At 31.4% G+C, this 21,429-nt stretch overlaps 1 protein-coding gene across 1 annotated transcript; it reads left to right on the top strand.

Annotated features, from left to right (window-relative positions):
- The first annotated feature begins 1,911 nt into the window (after nucleotides 1-1,911).
- On the top strand, nucleotides 1,912-21,421 carry LOC129920130 (lipase 3). The gene is made up of 5 exons (XM_056001342.1): nucleotides 1,912-2,790; nucleotides 2,938-3,096; nucleotides 15,760-15,844; nucleotides 15,935-16,080; nucleotides 20,851-21,421. The coding sequence occupies exons 1-5, from the start codon at nucleotides 2,167-2,169 to the stop codon at nucleotides 21,001-21,003; spliced, it is 1,167 nt and encodes a 388-aa protein (XP_055857317.1). The 5' UTR covers nucleotides 1,912-2,166; the 3' UTR covers nucleotides 21,004-21,421.
- The last annotated feature ends 8 nt before the right edge of the window (nucleotides 21,422-21,429 follow it).

The following is a 21,429-nucleotide window of genomic DNA, read 5'->3' as shown; positions in this document are numbered from 1 at the left end:
GGTTTACTATTCTAAATTAATAAATAATCCACTTAATAAAACCAAAATTTCAAAAAAAATTCAGTTACCCGTTTTGAAAACATTGATTTTTCAACAACAAAAAAAAATTAATATGTATTTTTTAAAAAATCCTAAATTTTTAATTAAAACTACTATGACGCTTTAGTGCAAGAAATTTCTTTGAAATCGGTTGGTTCTTTAACGAGAATGTCAGAAATCAAGAAAACGGTAGGTACTATGTAATGTACCTTTAATAACTGCTCAAAAACTATTTTTTGTATAGGTATAAAACTTTGCAGCCGTTTTTGAGAAAAATAACAGTTTTTCATTTTGGTCATATGGCAAATACCGTTAATTGTTATTTTAAAAAAAATCTATTTCACCTTTAGGGAAGCACCAAAAACATAACGCTTCAGTGGTTTGAGCTGAGATACACTTAGGGAAAAACCACCATAAAACAACGTAAAATCAATGAAAACCACATTGATTTAACTCTATTATTCTGAATGTTTTTGCGTTGAAGCTTGAAGATGAACATTTTAAAATCAACGAAGAAAAAAGGTTTATTTTTGATGATTTCGTATCTTAAAGTCACATAAATCAAAGTAGTTCATCTTTGAAACAAACACGTTTCAACTTCAATTTATTTTTTCCTTCAGTGCAGAGACAGACAGACAGAATTGCGAGACCTACTTTTTGGAATTCTTTATCATCCTTATGTCATGCCTCATTGTTATCTCGAGTTCGATTTTTTTTGCGAATCCTAAATTTGCCCTAAAGTATGTATAAGGTACTTGTACATGAAGTAAAAAGATATTTTGTAGTATTTTTTTCATTTGAATTGGGTTGCCATATTTATTTAAGCCTTTGTTTGAAATTTTAAAAATTTCTTATTTGATCAAACTGCAAAGATATGGCAAAATTAGTGATGTGACAATAAAAGTTTCCATTTTAAAATTGACTCCAATTTTGACCTCCAACCTTATGAGCTAAGTAACTCGACTGCTTGATGGACTATAAATTTACTGTACTATTTATTAGTAAAGAAAATACTATCTTTTCCAGGGCATAAAGTTGCTCGTTGTATTCTTGAAACAAAAATGTATACATAATTTCATTTATTTATAGTTAAGAGCACAGGTATGCCTACCATAATTAGGTGCGTGATAAGAATCAAATGCCTTTTAGTATAAGGTCAAGGGTTTCAAATATTCTTGGAAGGATTTTTTAATACTAAACCTCTCATAAACTGTCCAACCTGTTTGTAGTACTAGTTGAGCTCATGGTATAAAAAGACAAGGTATGATCATTAGAGCCGCCATCTTACAAAATGGGGTAATAGTGTTTTGACGTTTGGCATTTGGCAAAGTCAAAAGCAACAACAATTTCCAAGACAAATTTGTTTACAACCACAATTTCAATGGGCTGGGCTGTCAAAACCTTAAGTAGCCATCTTTTTTTCTTTCATTTGACAGTTCTCGATACTGACTTTTTTCTAATGATCATACCTTCTCTTCTTATACCATGAGTTGAGCTATGTGCATAATTGCAGTGCACTCTCAAAATTGTATACCTGCTTGTGATTTGCCTTCAATATCCACAATTAGTCAACATTTTTAGTTCATTTTATTTAACACACATTCAATAGCACAATATATTGGAATAAGAATTTAGTCTTCATTTTGACCTGCGTTCCAAAAAGCTACAACTTCCCCTTGAAGAAAAATTTCAGCCAACGCATATGCACCAGTACACGATCTCATCACACCAAACCTATCTACTAAAAACAGGTAGAAAAAATTTTATCCAATACCTTTGCTCTCTCAATTATTATGGAGAGACACCTTCATCGTATCTGGTAGATATCACACAAGTGACCGCAAAAGAAGATCAGTAAAACCCCAGAGCCAGACATCAGAGTCAAGCAAGTGGTAATAGCCAACAAATTTACATCTACTGCCTCAGATGATTGTTGACGGCCAACCCGAACGGACGACGGACAAAGACAACTTGCGTATTGTCATTCGGAATTCGACAAAGTGTATCTCGAAGATATATATCTCTACCTCATTTCAAACAAGATATATACCAGCGACTGTGATTTGTTTGTGCGCGCATACGTATTGTGTAACTTGATCTTGCAAATTTCCAATTGATAAGCATAAAATGAATAAATTAGCTTTAACCTTGACATTGCTTATAAGTGTTTTTAGTTCCTTGAGTGCCAAAGATCTTGTGTGTCAGATAATCGAATCGAACCATTTGCCATGTGAAAACCATGAAGTTTTAACTCCCGATGGATACAAACTCAGTGTCCATCGAATTCCACCCAAAAATACAACCACTAATTTGAAACCTTTTATTTTAATGCACGGTTTAATCGGATCGGCTGCAGATTTCGTGCTCTCAGGTCGCGATCGAAGTCTGGGATGTATGCTCCATGAGCGAGGCTATGACGTTTGGCTTCCTAATGCTCGGGGTACAACTTACTCCAAACGGCATTCGGAATTCGATTCGTCAATGCCGGACTTTTGGAACTTTACCTGGCACGAAATCGGCTATTATGATCTTCCGTCAATTATCGATCACGTCACTGAGCAAACGGGCCACGAAAAAATGCACTACGTTGCCCATTCACAGGGATCCACCATCTTCCTAGTAATGCTATCGGAACGTCCCGAATACAATGACCGAATCATATCAGCATCCCTTTTGGCTCCAGTGGCTTTTCTATCTAATCTGATGAGCCCACCTCTACGGATAATGGCGGCCGAAAGCGAGAAAATTGAGGTAGTTAGCTATGTTAAATACAAGAACGGACAAATGTTAACATTTGCCAATATTCGAGAATACACCCCCAATGGTGTGTGAATACTAATACCCTTTGTCATTTCTTCCATTTCTGTCCGTGTTCCTTTATGCTAACTAACGGAATAGGCACTCCTAAATCACCTGGGATTACATGAGCTCTTCCCATCGACCGCTCTAAATCAACTTGGCGGACATTTGCTGTGCGGCAAAGGTGTTCCCACACAAAGCTTGTGCATTTTGGTAATGTACTTGTCGGTGGGCTTCAGCGAATTCGAAATGGATAGGGTAAGTTACACTTCTTTTTCCAACCATACTACACACACATCCACCCACGTATATATATCAAACCTTATTTTTTTAAAGTCCTAGAATGTGGAGCGACCGTCCGTAGCTTCAGAAATATCCCTTTTTCGTTGAAAATAAAAAAAAAAAAAACCAAAAGTGTTGGAGTGAAACTTTATTTAAATTTGAAAATTCGGTTGCAAGAAAAAACAACAAAAAAAAAATATTATAGTAATTCGGGTAAGGGTAGATTCAAACGGAAAATAATAAAAACTTATATCCAAGGGGATAACATAAATTTACTGGATTATTATTTGAGATCTCTATCTCTGTACTTTTTGGTTTTGTATCTATTCTGTTCTGTGAAAGGGAAAGAAATTGTAAATGGTATAACAATCCCTACATTACATAGAGATACGTCTATACCCCAACTATCCAACCGTATCACACATGAGGCTCTTAAAATATCTATCTATAGTGTTAGGGTAGGATAGATTTTGCATGTGGGTGGTTCTGGCTCGTATATGGCTGGGGGGGTGGGGGACGGTGGTAGTTGAAAAGTTATATGGAGCGCATAGCTCATCACATTGGATTTAAGTGTTACGATTATTTGTGGCACTGCTCTGGGTGACTATTGCTTTTTTTATCCATAAAGTTTTTAACACCACCAAACCCACTAAGGGTAAAAGATGGATTCTCCCTTGTATTTTCCATAATTTGTGTAAAGGAGCAAAATTCATGCAGCGTGCTAAATTATTTGTAAATTAGATTTCAATCTGCGATGAGCTCTTTTTTTTTATATTTGTGTTTAAAGCTTATGGTTTACGTTGGAATGAATGAAAAAAAAATAAAAATAAAATACATTTTATATAACGGAGGTTTCAGTGAGGGATTAAAGTCGTCAGAAAGTTTAAATTGCTGAAAGAAATGGTGTTATATTTAAAGAATGTTTGATGGAAAGGTTGGTGGGAGATGATATTGAAATTTTGTGTGAAGAGGATAATAATTTTAAAGCATATACAAATAATCTTTTTGTGGGAAAAATGAATAATAGCAATGGAATAAAGAAAAGCAGTTTGCCATTGAATTTTGCTTTTTCAAAATTGCCTTTAAGGCAAGGTCGTAAGCAGGAGAGTAGAGTTCCCCTACATATTAAAGGGAAAAAAAATAAGTAATGAATAAGCTTCTGATTTTTAACACTTTATTTCAAGCGCAGCTTTTTTCTCAACTCAAACTTCATTAGAAATAAGAATTATTTCTTGTTTCATACTTTTTAGAGCCTGATTGTAGAGTAGTCGGTTTTAGTTTTTAATTTAATAATAGGAAGAAAAAGTGCTGGGATTGGTAAAATCAAAAAACTGAAAACCGACCGGTGTTGCCGTTTTCTCAGAAATGCATCAATGTGTTTAGTAGCACTTTTGGCCGAAGCCTACTTTAATGACAAGGATTCATATTCAGGAATAAAAGCTCTTGAACCAATTTGTTCCATTCAAAAGGTTCTGTTCAATAGACAGCTAGAAGTTATGAAGGGATAAGTTAGCATTAATATACAAGTATCATTTCAATTCTGATGGAAAAGATAAGGTTTGGTATCGGACGCACGAAATAGTGCAAACCATCGATTCAAGCAAATTATACGATAGAGATGGCCTTATGGTGTAAGGAAGAGATCCTTCTCACTGTCATTTTTAATGCCCAGAAATCCTTCCCCTGCTAGAGCATGCTGGATTAAAAGTGAATTTTTAAAACCGTAAAAACATATTAAGAAGTATAACAAAATTTTTTCGAATATGCAATAAATATCTATTTCTTAACCCTAATACCAGGTTTTAAAAAAATTGTGACTTTCCAGCTCCAATGTGTATTTCGGCGTATTTTAATTGATAAAACTAAAACTAAGTGGTCATAAATATTCTCTTATAGTTAATTTTGCCTACTTCGATATTATTGCGAAACTTAAAAACTTATCTTAATTTATTCTATAAACGTTTAAAGTTAAAATATTTCTACATTTTTTTTTTTCAAAATAAATCATATTTCTTGAATTTGAGGTGTAAGAAATTTGTCAAATAAAATAACACCAATTTCTGGAATAATTACAACTTTAACCCCTTGTAACCCAACATCGTAAATTTTAAAATTAATAATGTAAATCGAAAAGGCTTTAGCTATAATACAACACGTATTTTTTAAAAAATCAATAAATTCATTATTTGCTTAGTTATTTCGAAATTTACGCAGTACAAAAAAAAGTTTAAATAATTTATTTTTGTATATAAATGCAAAAATTCAAACAAAAAGCTATCTAATATTTATTTTTAGGCGCATTCCTAAAATCCAAAAATAAAACCCCGTTAGTTTATGCACGAAAAATATTTTTTCTGAATTTCGTAGTTTTTACATAAATTTGCCTGTTTTCCAAAAAAGCCGAACTTTCAACATTAACTGCCAATTAAAAACTATTGGTGCTATTTATTAGAAATATGGCGCATTATTTCGATAAAGCAATTCTTAAAGATTATGTAAGAAGCTTTAAAAGAATAAAAATATGTTTTTTACAGCTTTTGGGCTATCTTTTTCGGTTTGTTACAGAAATGTCACATGGGGCTACAAGGGGTTAATAAAATTACATTGTTATATCAATATGCCACAGAATCGATTTTCGGTAAACAGAATTACAAAAGCTGAAGACATTTTTTTTAACGAAAATTATTGCGGAACTGATTGTGCGATGTGCACGTTAAGACCATAAAGCTACTTAAACTGATCTTTTCTTATGGACCTTATAATACGCAGTTTTTACATGAAATAATATGAAAGTAAATGGCAAGCATGGATTTGCAAATTGAATACAAAATTCATACAATTTTGCAATTTCTTTTTTTTTATTTTTGTAAAATAATCCTTTATAGAACTTTTGACCTTTTCCAAAATTTTATTTCAAACCTAAAAATAAAATTTAAAAAACAAAAATATCCTCCTGACTCTTTGATAAACTTTTTCTAATAAAACGTTAAATAACATAAACAAAAGGTTAATTACAGGTTTCCTTGTCAATCATAGTTAGGACCTTGAAGAGTGTTTTTTTTTTTTTTTTTTTTTGCAATCAATAACACATAGCATTTTGCCACTGTCACGGCAAAATATTGCAAAAACTATGTCATTAAAATATTTGTGTAATCAATTAGTCAATTATATTTATATGATGTTTATCTTCTTAATATCATAAAGAAGGTATTAAGCTTTAATCTTTTGAATGTCATCTATATGGGTTGGGAATTTATGTATGTGTATTTATGACCTAGCTTAAGTAAAGTAGCAAGGCTTTACGTGTTCATTTGTTTAAAATGATTTGCCATTTTTTTTTCTCCTGTCCATTATTACCTACCTACACAAATGATACATAATAAAATTGACACCTGAAATATGTATGAATTCTTCAACGCTCTAAGTAGCTTTTATGATATTACACAATCATCGATTTTAGCCTCTGTACTTATAAAGATATATATCAATCTTCTTTTACCTACATGAAACCTGCAATCAATCATATGGGGATATTAATATTTTTTTTTTTTTTTTCAAAAGAAGACATCACCAATGTTTGAATGCATATTGATTTTTGATTTATGAATGTTCTTCCAACATCACACAGAACATTTCAAATTCAATGCCAGATATTTTTGCAATTGAAATATTTTCTAAATTCTTGAGCATATATTATATATGTATAGCGTTGAAGCTGAGTCATTGATTTTAATTTATCCGTACATACAGGTATCATCCACCAGAATTTTTCGAAGAAAATTATTTCTTTTGAAAAAAAAAATCAATTCCACAAAAATCCATTAAGGATATGAAGGTAGCAACATAGATATCGAAAATAAAAAGGAAAATGTACCTGTAATTTTCGTTTAATAGATCACAAAAAAATACCTTTTTCTCAATGACTAACTTGTTTCAATCAATTTGCCATAACTAGCGAGGAATTTGTAATGGCTTTTAAAGTCTCGTCTATTTTTATGAGCAATAAAATTGAAATTTTCAGGGAGACACCATTGTGAGATCATTACAGACTGATTGCAATGAAGTTTACATTGTATTGAGGATCAACTTTTCAATTTGACAAAATACCTGACAAAGAAATTGCACTTAAATAGTTGATATAAAGATAAAACATAATTATTTCCCTGATGAGAGAAAAAGATAACGAAATTGCTATACCTACAACTGATTCGGTAATGACTTTGTAAGTTATTGTTGCACAGGAAGTTTAACAATTTTGTCTACAAATTGTTAATTAATCCATTACAATCCTTACATAAAACAAATTCTTAATCTCTTTGTAGAAATTATTACTGAAATTCAATTTTTCCTTGCTGTGTACTTTACTTAGTGTAGCAATAATTGTGTTACACAACTTCCAACAGTCGTAGCTCAAAATATTCTCTACAAATAAAACTGTAAAGTGTCTTATACAAAAATAGAAATTAACAATTAAAGCTAATTCGGTTTAAACTGTTCATCTATTACATAGTAAAGAGTTGCAAGGGTTATTGCATCCAATCACATCGTGTTAAATAGTTGTGGACAAATTTTGGATTTGCCAAACTTATTTGTATGAGTGTCAAGAAATTTTGTTGTGATCGTTGAATGAACAAGGCATAAATTAAAGCCGAGAAGAAGTAGTAGAATACAAAAAATAATGCTCAGAGAATCGGATACCTACACCAAAAATATCAATTCCTATTCTGATCCGGCAGAATATCTTAAAGAAAGGCTTTCCACGACTATCAGTTTGACGCCTATTGCTCAAAGACTGGGCATCCGAATAAATAAAAATAATTCTAGTTCAGGACCCAGCGGTGTAGCGCTGAGAGGGGAGGGGGGGGTTCAGCGGGGCATAGGTCCCGTGTGGCACCTTGTTAGAGGGCGGCAAACTTCGAAGCATCGACATCACTGCACAAGAATAATTTAATATGCCTTTGCCTATTCTGTTTTTTTTTTTTTTGTATGCTTAAATTTATTTAAGTAGTGAATTTTTTTAATATAATATTGATTTATAAAAATTAATTCAAAAAATCATACGGTCCAAAAAAAAAAAACTGAATTACAAAACGAAATTTAATCCTGTTTTTAAAGAACCTTAATAAATAAATCGTTAAAAATAAATATAAACTAGCGTTGTGTCTTCGATTTTCTGGAAAAGAGATGTATTTCTCCATGAATCAGCACATGTTTAGTCAATGAGTGTATGAATAAAGCATTAATCTATGAGTTATAATTATTTCATAAAAAGGTTAATTTTTCGGCTGTTGGTTCATATGAATTAGTTTAACTCTGGTGAAAAATCTAAATGCACCAGAATAAAAAATAATTAGGGGCGGCCAAAATTGATTCTGCCCCGGGCGGCAAAAAACAACGCTACGCCACTGTGAGCTGGTGAGCGTTTTTGAAATGCCTTCTTGTCAAGGCCAATTTTTGTTCAAATTTGCTAAGTTTTGGATAGGATCACAACCAGAGATGAGTATTTACTTCATATGTAGCAGATCTACTTCATTAATTTATTTTGATGTAACTGCTATGTAGCAACCTATTTCTACTTCGTTTGACAAATTTTTTCTAACGAACAAAATTTCATTTAAGATGTGTCGTCTTGTTACATTTTTTGTTAAAAAAAATGCATTGTTATTGCTCTTTATTTTTAAATTGGCTCACTAGGCACTGCAAGAATTTCACATCATATACATCCAAATCAAAGACCCATCCAAGATATCAATTATTTTATGTAACCGCCCAGATCCACATAATGGCTCTGGGTCCAGTCATGCATTTTGCATAAAATAAATCAGACATCGGCTTTTAAAAAACAATCTTAGGTTATTATATGGCAGATGGCACATCTTTGCTCATGGAACTAAGACCAAGTCAATGAAAATAATTTTGTAATAAAAAACACTTTATAATTTGAAATTAAAAATCATTATAAATCATTATAGCAATTACGGGGATAGATTTTTGAGAAAAAAATTCATATTTGTTATTTACGAGTGATGCGCTTTCAAGCCATGCAGGTCTCATTTAAATCGGTGCTGGGCTTTTTTTTTAAATATAATTATTTTTGGGCATTCTCCTTTGTTTTATATGTATATTTTTTTTTTCATTATCTGCTACATATTTTCCAAATCTACTTCGTTTTTTTGGGCAATATGTTTCACTTTTCGGGCTTAGCATTCTCATCCCTGATCACAACCCTTTCACGTCGCTGTTTTAAACTAAGTGATCTACATGTGGAGTTCGCCAGGTCGGCATCAGAAAGCGGAGGCAAACTTTCCGGTTTTGAATTGATCCATTTCTAAGGTTAATTAAATGCTGTTTTTTTTTTTTATTTGCTTATTTAAGGTCTATTATTCTGCTTATTTGTACAACAAATAATACGAACATACAAATTTAAAAAAAAAACTATTAGCTTCTTAATTTTACCAAATTATAAAATTTCTGCGTGCAGCTGTTGATTAATGTCAGAAAAAAAAATTATATTCTCTTTTACTATGATGTATTTATTTAAAATCTTTAATCTGTATTTATTATAAAAGGCTATTTAAAATGCATTTTAATATATTTTTACAGTAAAATAAACACTTCATTAATAAAAGAATATTACCGATTGCATTTGACATCAAAATGATCAATTCTCTTTGATAAAATTCGAACTTGCTTTCAAACTCACAATCTGCACCAGACTTTGAACCTTAGTTAGTCAAAACCAGTCGTTTACAAAATTATTCATTAAAGCCAACGACGACGTCACGAAACGTGACATTGAGCTCATTTCAATCAACACATAAAATTCAAATATTTTCATTTGATTTATCTATAAAGTATAACTAAAAAAACTTTGCGCCAAATCTTAAAGAAGAATGTTTATATTATTGTTTAAAATTTTGCATTTAATCTGATTTGTTGGAAGTAGGAGCTAACTTATATTGAAAGCGATTGCACAAATATCTTTGTTATTTGTCGCGTGCTCTCAACATTTTTACGATTACCACTTTAGGTATTTAAACTAGATTCTTTTTTATTTTCTTCAATTTATAATATAAAATTTAACAAGATAACCAGGGTATGTCTTTTGGGACGGAGCGATTTAAAATTTGTTACTGGCGACAAGAGTGGAACATAGTACTTATATTTATTTAATTATTTATTTATTTATTCTTTTCTGAGTCAATTAATGTCAAAATGTGTAAATTGACTACAGCATCCATTTGAAAATATAAAAAAAACTTTATACAAATTTTCTGGTTGAGTGGCAACCATGAACACAATCACCTTTTCGGCTCATATCAGAGTTTTGCATCGCTGATTAAGTTTACACCTGCTTACCTATATTTACAACCGCTGGCGCTGCTGGCTAGCAGGTAATGACCTTAAAACTGAATTAGAAATCTCCCAAAGTATCTATTGAGTGAAATGTATCTTTACTAATTTATACCTTGAGAAAAATGTTGTTTATGTGTGAATAGACGATTAAATATTTATTCAAACAATTTTGAGTGTTTGATGTTGATGGAAGATGCATATCTGTTTGTTTATAAATTTTGGTCAAAGAAGTGTGCAAATAAACAATAAAAAATAACTACAAGAGTACATAAGGTTTGTACAAAAAAAAATAATATGAATTGAGAACATTAGATTTGATTTATGACGGTAGCCTTCTGCTTGAATTTATTTTGCATGTATGCAATTTATATGGTTTTTGAATAATAACTGACAGAAGCTGATTAAGTGACTCGTAACATAGCAAGGCCTTGTGACTAACAACTTTATGCCATTCTTGTGTGGGTGTTATTAATTTGCAAGAATGGAAGGGACCTACAATTAACCGCCGATTCCGGACGTCTAGGCAGCGATGCATTTTTTTCAAGACAAATATACTCTTGAAGACTTTGTCAATACCTCGCAAGAGGTAGTGCCCCTAAAAACACCTTTATATTCTAGGTGGTCGCGTCACGGTATCAACTTACAGAACTTATTAATAGCTCATATTATAGGCCACTTTATTTTCTACGAATAGGAAAGTTGTTATATTATGTTAAAATAAAATGCATTCATGTTATACAATGTAAACCGAACCAACCTTTTATTTAATGTAGTTTTTGTTTCCTCTTTGAACCGGATCGTTCCAGTGTTTTATAATGAGAAGATCGATTTAAACACATTTAGCTCTTTCGAGAAGCATAAATCTGGAGCAATTCCTTCCTAAAGAAATAAATATATGAATATTCAAAAATGTATCGATAAGTCTACATTCTTCAAACTTCAATAATATTTTCTGGAAAACTGTAATCTCTGACTTAACCCTTTGACGTACTCGAGAGCAAAGATATTATAACCCTGAATTATATCAATCAGAAATACTGTACAAGTACATGTGGACATGTTTTAACTTTCATTCCTCTTATTTTGTATTAATTTAGCCAAAAAAATAATAAAAGTAACAAAAAAGTACGTATACGCCATAGTGAACAAAAATATTTTATTTTTCATTCCATGACGTTGCAACAACTATTATTTCGAAAAACGAAGTATTGGTAAAATACAAACTCATTAAAAGCCGTTTGTTGAAACGAAACATATACATTTAAGTTTTACATAACCTCTTCTGTGATAGCTTTCGTAGTTTTTGTTCTTCTTAAATATTTATACATATGTATTTTGTTTCATCAAATATCCCTTAAACCAAAATTTTATGCATATTTTTGAAGTTCTCTCACGCAAAGTTCGAATAGATAAATTTTGCCGATTGCTTGCAACGAAGTTTATTATTCTTAAGAAATCAACACTTTAAAATACCCCTCTTTAGGTTTATGTATTAAAACCACTCCTCGACATCTACAGATTTATGTCAAACACAACAATTTTTATATTTTCCGTGGTAATAACAAAACGAAATAAATACCTATTACTAATTAAAACCTCAAGAATTATTTTTAGAAGTACATACAAACCTACAAACCTACAAACATATTATCAAACTAATCACCCACCGACCTGAGAGAAAGCAAAAAAAGAGTCATTAATTCAGGAAAAAAGAAACTTCATTTAGAAAGCATCTTCTCTAAGACCTTTTCAAAGAAAAAGATTCAAATTATTCCTTATTAACTTGCTCGTTATATAACATTCCTTATTCAACTCACACACAAAATGCTGACCTTTTTTATACTTTCATTATCTTAGTTCTTTCTTTTTTCTCTCCAAAACTGAAACAAAATAATTCTATTTGTTTGTCTCAACTTCATGCCAGCCAGTGTATATCTGTCCTAACTCCATTAGCAAACAATATCTTCTGATTATAATCACACAAAAGTGTATTTTAATCCTAAAGTACATTTCAAAACATTAAAATTTAATATGCCCTCAACAAGAAAAGATCCACCAGGAATCCAGAGAAAAAAAAAACATTCATTCCATTGAAGAAGAGACACACAGGACGAAATAAAAACTCTAGGCGAGAAGAAATGTCCTTCTTTTAGCCATCACCACCGCCTTCTTCTCCCTTTTAAGCCCTACCCAGACCATCAGTTTCTTTGCCTCACTTCACTCAAATCAAATGTACCAGAAGTGTTGTACTTCTGAAATCCTGAGCCGCAAGTGCGGAGAGTGAAAACAACAAAAGGACAACAAAAAGCAAAAAAAAAAAAACAGTTCTGAACGTTGACTCAAATAAACAAAAGAATGTTGTAGCTCTGGGATACACAAGGTCTGTTATGTTTGTGTATCAAGGATTCGCCGCTTTTGCACTGGAGGGCCTCCTTCTAACATTTTCTTCGTCGTTCGGTCGTTCGGAAAATGTCCAACTGGGGACGTTGTTCTGGATGGAGATGGACGACATCAGGAACAGAATAGAGAATTCCATAGTGAAATTCTGTCCGATGTTTTCATAACCATAGCGAGACAGAAGAAACGTACATATAAAAAATATTTGTACATATTTTTTTATATATTCTTGAAAATACCGTTATAAGATATGGGAAACATTTTATTCTAGAAACAACCAAAGAGATAGACATTAGACATGGTTGTCTTGAATCCTTTGTGTTGGATAGTTTCCCGGCGTAAAATGGATTTTTATTTTTTTTTTTTTTCTATAAATAAAAGTCCTTCTTCTTAAGTAATAGAAATTTCCATTTTTACTGATGGTAAATATATTGTATGCACTTTCTATAGTTTAAGGGTGAGTTAAGGAATTGTTAAAAGAAAGATTCGTTTTTTTCAAGTTTTTTAAGCTTTGAGTAGTACTTAATCGTACGTCCCTTACTTTGACGGACACTTTGTGGCGGAAAAAAAAATAATAATCTCATTAATAATTGTAGTTACATAAATGGTAATTTCTTGTGCAAACCAAAAACTGAAAATATTGAATTTCCGCCAAAATTAGTCTGAATGAAGTTAGCAGATAGAATCTGAAATGATTAGAACAAAAGGTTTGGCTGACACCCAAGTTTGTAGCTTTTTAAATATTTTTCAATTCCACAAACTTGGTTTTTGTAGCCTCAACAGTTTTTTTTTTTTGCAATTCAAAATTCCGCTTAAAAAAGACTGAATTCCGCTTAAAAAAGACTGAAGTTTCCAAAATTGGACCTTGTTAAGTGGTAATTTGTTGCACAAAAATTAATTTCATAGCTCCACCTAGTTATTTTTTATTTCAACTTAAAGTTTCAGACTACACTTCCGGTTTAATAAGGCCAGTGGAGCTTTTTTAAGTTTTTTCTTTTGCCATTAATTAAAGCTTTTGAAAACAAAATTTTTGATGCAAACTCCAATTTTGTAGCTCCAAAACTTTCAGATGAAACGCGAAAACCTCGCATAGCACGATCAGTTTTCTTGTTATTCAAGATTCTGCTAAAATAAGACTCAACCTCATATACGAAAGGGTCAAATTTTTCAAAAATGTTGCATTTTTAATTTTTTCTCGAAATTGAAGCTTTGCAAAACTAAATTTTTTGCTCCTTAATTTTGTAACTCCTCTCAGTCATTTTCTATTGCTTTTGAAAATAAATGTTTTTTTTATTTTAAGGATACCTAATGGTTTATGTATTTTTTTTTGGGGGCACGATTCTGATATTTTTCAACAAAATTTCTCACGGCAACCGAAAAAATTCTTGTTACATATCTGCTTATTACTTGAAAAGGACAAAGAAAAAAAAAAGCAGATTGTAAATAAAAAAAGGAAAAATTTCCAACAATTTATATCTTTTCTTTTTAATACGACTAAAAACCGTTGAATAATCCATACAAAAAGACACTTTTTTGAAAATCGAACAAAAAGTCAAGGGTTTTTATTTTCATATTAGTGATTCCACTGTTTCCGTATCTACAAGTAATCCAGTAATTCTGTTCTCCAAATATTTTCTAAAAATATATATTTCTTATATCAATTTGAAAAATTGAGACACATCACCGCTGAACAAATTTTCATTTCTTCAAGACGTCCGCCCGCCGCCGTCGCGACAATGATTTTATGTACTTGATCAACCGTCGCGTCGAGTGCTTGCTTCTAAAACCGAACTGGTGCACAGGTATAAAATCTTCTGCTTCTAATATTGGCTGAAGATGTTGAAGGAATAATCTCTCAAAAAATCATATGATGGTTTGTCAGATTTCAAGACCATTATATCAAAGATTATAAAATACATAATCTATAATCTTCTATAATCTTTGATTATATCTTCTGCGTCCTGCGACTTTCCATTGGAATAAAAGTGGCTTCCATTATATAAAACTAAACTAAACTAAACTAAAAGTGGTTTTCATTATAAACTTCGTTGTATCCTCATTTAAGTCTGAATGTTTAAAAAATAATAGAGGAATAGTTAATGTTTCATAAATTAATCTATCAAAAAGTCCAGCCACGTAAAAAAAAATAAATAGGTTTCATAGAAAAAAGTAGTGTTGGTTTTTTGTTAATTTCTCAAAAATGACAAGATATTTTTGGATCCGGTTTTGTGCTTTAAATAAGAGCATTAAATGAGATGAGTTTCTTTGCTTTACAAAAAGGTATAGCACGTTATTGTAGGTATAACCGTTTATTTTTAATATTTTTTTTTTTTTCAAATTAAGTCAATTTTTTTTAATTGCCCCTCCCCGCTAAACGAGGGGGAATAGATCCCCCCTCCCATATGATATTTTTCTTGTTTCGACCCAACCTACACGCTCAAGCTATTTGGCATATTACTCCTGAATCATCCTGTATAAAGGAGGTTAATTAAAACTTTTCTTGGGAGCATAGGTACTTAGAATTATTGATGAAATTAGGTTGTAGCTGAAGAAACTAATCAGGTAGTGATAAGGAGGATTTGGATACTTCAATCAACTTGTTCAGTGCGTTTTCCATCCCATCTATTCTCAAAATTAAACATAAACAAGTTTAAATTTAATATGTTGAAAAAACTTCACATATTTTTAACATTTTTTCCTAAAACTGTTTCATATTTTCAGCAAGTACATTCGACTCATATATTTGGTATTTTATTGTTTTTTTCTTTGATGAACGCGCAATATAAAAAAATCTATGAAAGAATATTTTAGAAATTAATTCCTTTTTACTACAACACTGGTAAAGTTTCCTCTATATTTATTTTTTTATCTATTCCGCACTTTTAGGGGCTATTTCCAAAAATTTTCGAAACAACTCCAGCTGGTATTTCTAGAAAACAATTTCAACACTTTGGACAGCTTATAAATTCAGGTAAGTTATTAAATTTTATTTGGAATTTTGTATTTCATGTTTACCTATTTTTCTTCTTTTTTTTTTTGTTTTGTGTGTTTTATTTTACAGGAAAATTCCAACAATTCGACTACAAATCAAAACAGGAGAACTATCGACGATACAAACGAAAAACTCCACCAGAATACAATTTGCGGAATGTTCGGGTGCCATTGAATTTGTTTTATGGAAACAAAGACTTTTTAAATGCTAAGAAGGTAAGTTATGCGAAAAACATAAGGGGTTTGTTGTTTGGGTTTTGTGTAGATGTATATTACCTAGGGAAAGGATGTTAACAATTCAAAGGAATTTTCAAACAGGAAGTGTTAAATAAACACCTTTGATTTATTGCTTTAAAATTACTCTATTTGATGTGGAAGATGACAGGAAGTGTTCGTAACAAACATCACAAAGAGAAAGTTTTATTTGGAATTTAGAAGTCAAGAATAGCGATTCCTTCACTATTAACTGGTAGAGCAAAACATTCAAAAACATTTTTTTTTTTGAAACGAATTCCATTAATATACGAGTATGTATAATAAGGCTGATGTCTGCAGGGTGCGGAAATAAAATGCGAGTTATGTAAGGATCTACATTTGTATAGTGCAGGAAAAGATGACCTAGGTCAGAAGAGTTAATTCTTAAATTTTGTATTGTTTTATTATACAGTAGATACCGAATTTCACCCTCTATAACAGTTCTATGGCCCCTTTAAAAATGGAATATACATATTTTAAATCATTTAAAACAGACGAAGGTTTATTAATATGGTAAAATATATGTGTATGAGGCATTCAGAATAATAATGGATCAAGTCCATTTGAAATTTGTGCATTATTTTTAACTATGAGAAGCTTTTCTCAGAAACCAAAAGAACTTTTGAAATAAATGTTTCACAGATCAATAGCTCTATATCTCCAGAATTTCTTACTTTCATACAATTTGATATAAAACGAAACCCTTTATTTCTAAGACCTGAAAACTTCCAACCTATAGAGAATTGGACTTGACTTCCCAGCTAACAATGTTGGTGGTATAAAGCTTTACAGAAGCAACCGTTACACCTATAAAGCTTTTTAGAAGCAAAATTGTTAGTTGGGTTATTTTTATTCTGAACGCATGTATATGTCGATATGACACATTATTTCAGGGTAATTTGTAATGCGAAAAGGTTGTCTAGAGAAATGTATAATTGATTTTATATACATACTTTTTCGGAACATATTAAAGAAGAAATATTTTTTAGAGAATTCCACATTAACCGAAACAAATAATAATGAATGTTATAAAAAACAGTTTATACATAAACGGATAAGTATATCAATTTGCAAGTTTACAAGGTATTACAAATCGATGAACGCCGGCTACATGCACGAAATAGGGTGGCATAAGCCGAGTTCCAAGTCCATCTTAAGACAGCCATACGTATATAGAGTAAGCAGTTCAAAGTGTTAAACCGTTGAACAATTTGTCTTTTGTACCAGAGATCCAAGGTTCGAATCCAATGGCAGACTAATAAATTTGAACAAACCTTATCAGACAAAAGATAGGAAAGCAGACCACTTGATTTCCTCAATCAATCCGAATTAGAAAAAAACATCATCACTTTTTTTTTGGTGCTTTGTTAAAATTATCTTAATAAAAGCTGTAGATATTTTAAGTATCAATCTTTAATTGTCAAATTCAAAATAATTCCAAAAAATCTTTTTAATACAAAGCTCAAGATAAATATATAAAACTTAATCTTTTTATAAAGATAGAATTACAGAACCCACTTTTTTCGCATGTTCTATCACCGAATTGTCTGTCGCGAACAACAGCCTCAGAACCGTTATCCTTTTTCTATTGAGTTTATTCAACTTTTGCATTTCAGACTCGCACTCTTCCATGAATCAAAATATTTAGCGTAACGTAATTTTGAAAAAATATATGGGGTGGGGTTACCCCAGTCTCAGTCCCTCATTTCAATTATACTGTTGATATAGATGCCTGCCTGGCCACTGAAAAAAGCAACAAACATATAAATAATAGTCATAAGTGCTTTTGATTTTAAATACCATGACCTTTAACTTCATGTTTCGCTACAAATGGGAAACCAAATAGAAACGCTTTATAAAAACCCATTATTGTCTAACTTCTGTATAATAATTCATCTTCAAAACCTTCATCAACTTTAACATACCTACACTTCCAAAATCTATAAACATCGATATTCCTATCTTCATATTTGAATCAAACAAAATCCCACCGTTTCGTTGTTGCGGCGCGAATGGTTCTTCCTTATTTAAATGACTTTAATTAGAATTTATGCTCCCACATTATACGCAGTATGTATATAAAAGCAAAAATAAAAAATAAGAATCCGGCATGTGGCCAAAAAAATCGAAAAAAAAGTCTATCAATTCCGATGGAATCGTCGCATATCAGAGCAAATTGAAAATAATCTCATATCGTACGTGACACCAATTCGCAATATTCTTCCCTCAAGCCCCAGCTTTGAATCAAAAATATTATACCTACCTAACCTTGGTCTTCTATGAAGCGTCTGGTCTGGGTCTGGCGGTAATCATGACGTTGGTATCTTCTAACAAGAAAACTTCGGTTCATTTAATTTTATCAAACTATCTATCAGTCGATAAACAACATTAAGCGCGTCATCTTTGAAGTTTAATCTCGTTTTGATTTTGCATTCATTGCATTCAATTATATGCAGTGTGAATCATGTTAAGTTTGTGAGTGAAGTGTGTTGATAATTTTTTTTTTCAAATTAATATTCATAAAGCGAACCGTGTTTGCTGCATTGAATTTTCAAAATCTAGACTCTGTTTCAAGCTTTAGCTGGTCAATCATCTGGGAAATTAAAATACTTTGTTTACGTTGCTCACATAATGGCCTTCAACGTCATTGTGAACTTTTTTATAAACCAATTTTAGTCAAAAGATTGTAATGTTACATACAATGGGTAATTCAAAGTAAATAATCTTGGATGGACGAAGCCATATTTATCCAAATGCTATTGTACCTATACAAATTACCAGTACCTACCTATCATAATTTTATAAATGTTTGCATTAAATTTTGTTGGCAACCCTTACATTTGAATTTTATGATAATTCAGTTGCACACTGCATGTTGTTTTTTTATGAAGTAGGTAACTAAACTGGTACTTTGTACATTGTAATCACAACAAAAACATTACTGTTAAAAAAAGAGCCAAGTTCTCCTATGTTAAAATAATGCTGGCACAAAAAGTATTGAGATGTAAAAGTGTACCAAGTTCCAAAGTTTGGGTTCAAATTCGTATCAATAAAATTTTGATTGTTCTCTTGACAATTTTTCTTTTAATTACCGAATTTTAAAGTTATTTCAAAAATAGCCAAGTAAACAATCAAAATTTTATTGATACGAATTTGAACCCAAATTTTAGAACTTGGTACCTACACTTTTACATCTCAGTACTTTTTGTGCCAGCATAATTTCAACATAGGAGAACTTGGCTCTTTTTTTAACAGTAATGTTTTTGCTGTGATTTCACTACTTTTTCCAAGGTATTCAGTGAAAATGGGCGGTTGCCACGCCCCCTGGCTAAAATTCTCAAATTTTAAATTTTTTCCTTTGTATAAACTACCATCTCTACCATTCTACCAAATTTCAAGGTTCTACGATAATCAGAACCAGAAGTGCTCTATAATATTTTATGAAAATTCAGCGGAAATGGGCGGTTACCACGCCCCCTCGCTAAAATTCTCAAATTTAAAAATTTTCCCTTTGTATAAACTACAACTCTACCATTCTACCAAATTTCAAGATTCTAGGATAATCAGAAGTGCTCTATAATATTTTATGAAAATTCAGCGTAAATTGGTGGATCCCACGCCCCCTGGATTGAAAACCTCAAATTTTCGATTATTCCCTTTGTATACACCACAAGTCCTATCACCATGTAAAATTTCAAGTTTCTACGATAGCGGGAAGTTCTCCATAATTTTGATGAGTCAGTGAGTCAGTTACGGTTTTTGCGATTTTGAAGCCTTACATCTCAGAAACTACTCATTGTAAGAAGCTGACATTTTGTGATGAGTTTGGTTTTGACCAGCTCAACAAAAGTAGAGAGTTTGAAATTTCTAGCATCTTTGGTGTGGAAGTTAGAAGGGGGTCGAAAATGGCCTGAGTTGTTTCCTGTAAACAAGGGTGTAGTGCCAAAGTTGCTAGAGAACTTGGCTGGGCACTACCGTGTCCCTTGATATATATTTCTTATTAAACTAATTCTCAAACCAAAGTAGCAGCGGTTGGCAAGATAATCCTCCGTTGTTGTCTGAGTTTATAGTGGAGCCTAGGCAGATGAAGTCCTTTACTACCTTGAAGCTGTGGCTGCCGATGGTGACATTTTGTCCAATACGTGCTTTTTGGAAAACAGCATATACTTCATTGACCATTAAACCCATTGCCGCTTCAAAGGCTTTGATCACAAAAGCGCCATTGATTATTAGACCCTAATAAAAATTTTGACCACTATTACATTGCAAACATTGAATTTTACAAACTTTATTGTCATATCTGTCATACTTAGTTTTTTCTGTAATATGTTGCGAAAAAAATCACATTCTTGCTTTGAGTCACCCCAGTTTACGGTGGGTATATTAATATCCCTTAAAACTAAAACCTCATTTTTATAAGCTAAAATTTCGAAGCTCATGCTTCTGACTGACAATATAATTGAACATTTATTTATGATGATTGATGAAAACACATTTTTCTAGGAAACACATACATGTAGATCACATTACTGTAATCATCGTTCTCCAAAAGATTCCTGTCAAGTGTCTTTTTATAGAAAAATAGAATGCCAATAATTAGTTAATTATTAAATTTCTACAAGTGGCAATCACATGCAACTTTGTGAATAATCTCTCTGATATTATGTTTGTTAATACCTAACCATTTAATTTCGAATAAATAAAAAATTGATTAATATATTTTTTTTACAGGACGTCATCCGGCTTACACTACAATTAAAGAACACACCTTTCACCCTGACAGAAATACGGGGATTCAACCATATTGATCTTCTGTATTCCACAGAGGCTCCTCGATATATTTATCGAAAAATTATAAGTGATACTAAACGTTATTATAGTTGATAAAAAATATGGATTGCATTATTATTGCTAACTCTCCAAAGGACTGATATTCATTGTAAGCTACCTGATACGAATCTATATATTGTGTGTAAGATAAATAATGGTAAGAGGGGATTATGGAAGTTACAATTCAAATAGGGAATACAAAAAATACATAGTGAACCAAAGTGTAACCTATTCTCCAAAAAAAAAACTAATTAATAAAAATAATTTTAACAATTTTTGTCAAGTTTTCCCATTTAATAAATATAATTTTATATTTCGTATTCAATATCGTTTTACATTTAAAACCTAGCGCATAAGGTTTTGTTTTAATTTTGTTTGTTTGTAGATTATAGAATAAGACATACATTTATAATAAAGATTTCATGTATTAAAAATTCAAAAAAAAAAATTTAGAACATAAAAATTGTTTCTTTAAATTTC

This window comes from Episyrphus balteatus, chromosome 4 (assembly GCF_945859705.1).
Source record: "Episyrphus balteatus chromosome 4, idEpiBalt1.1, whole genome shotgun sequence".
Taxonomy (NCBI): Eukaryota; Metazoa; Arthropoda; class Insecta; order Diptera; family Syrphidae; genus Episyrphus; species Episyrphus balteatus.
This window is presented reverse-complemented; position numbering and strand designations above follow the sequence as displayed.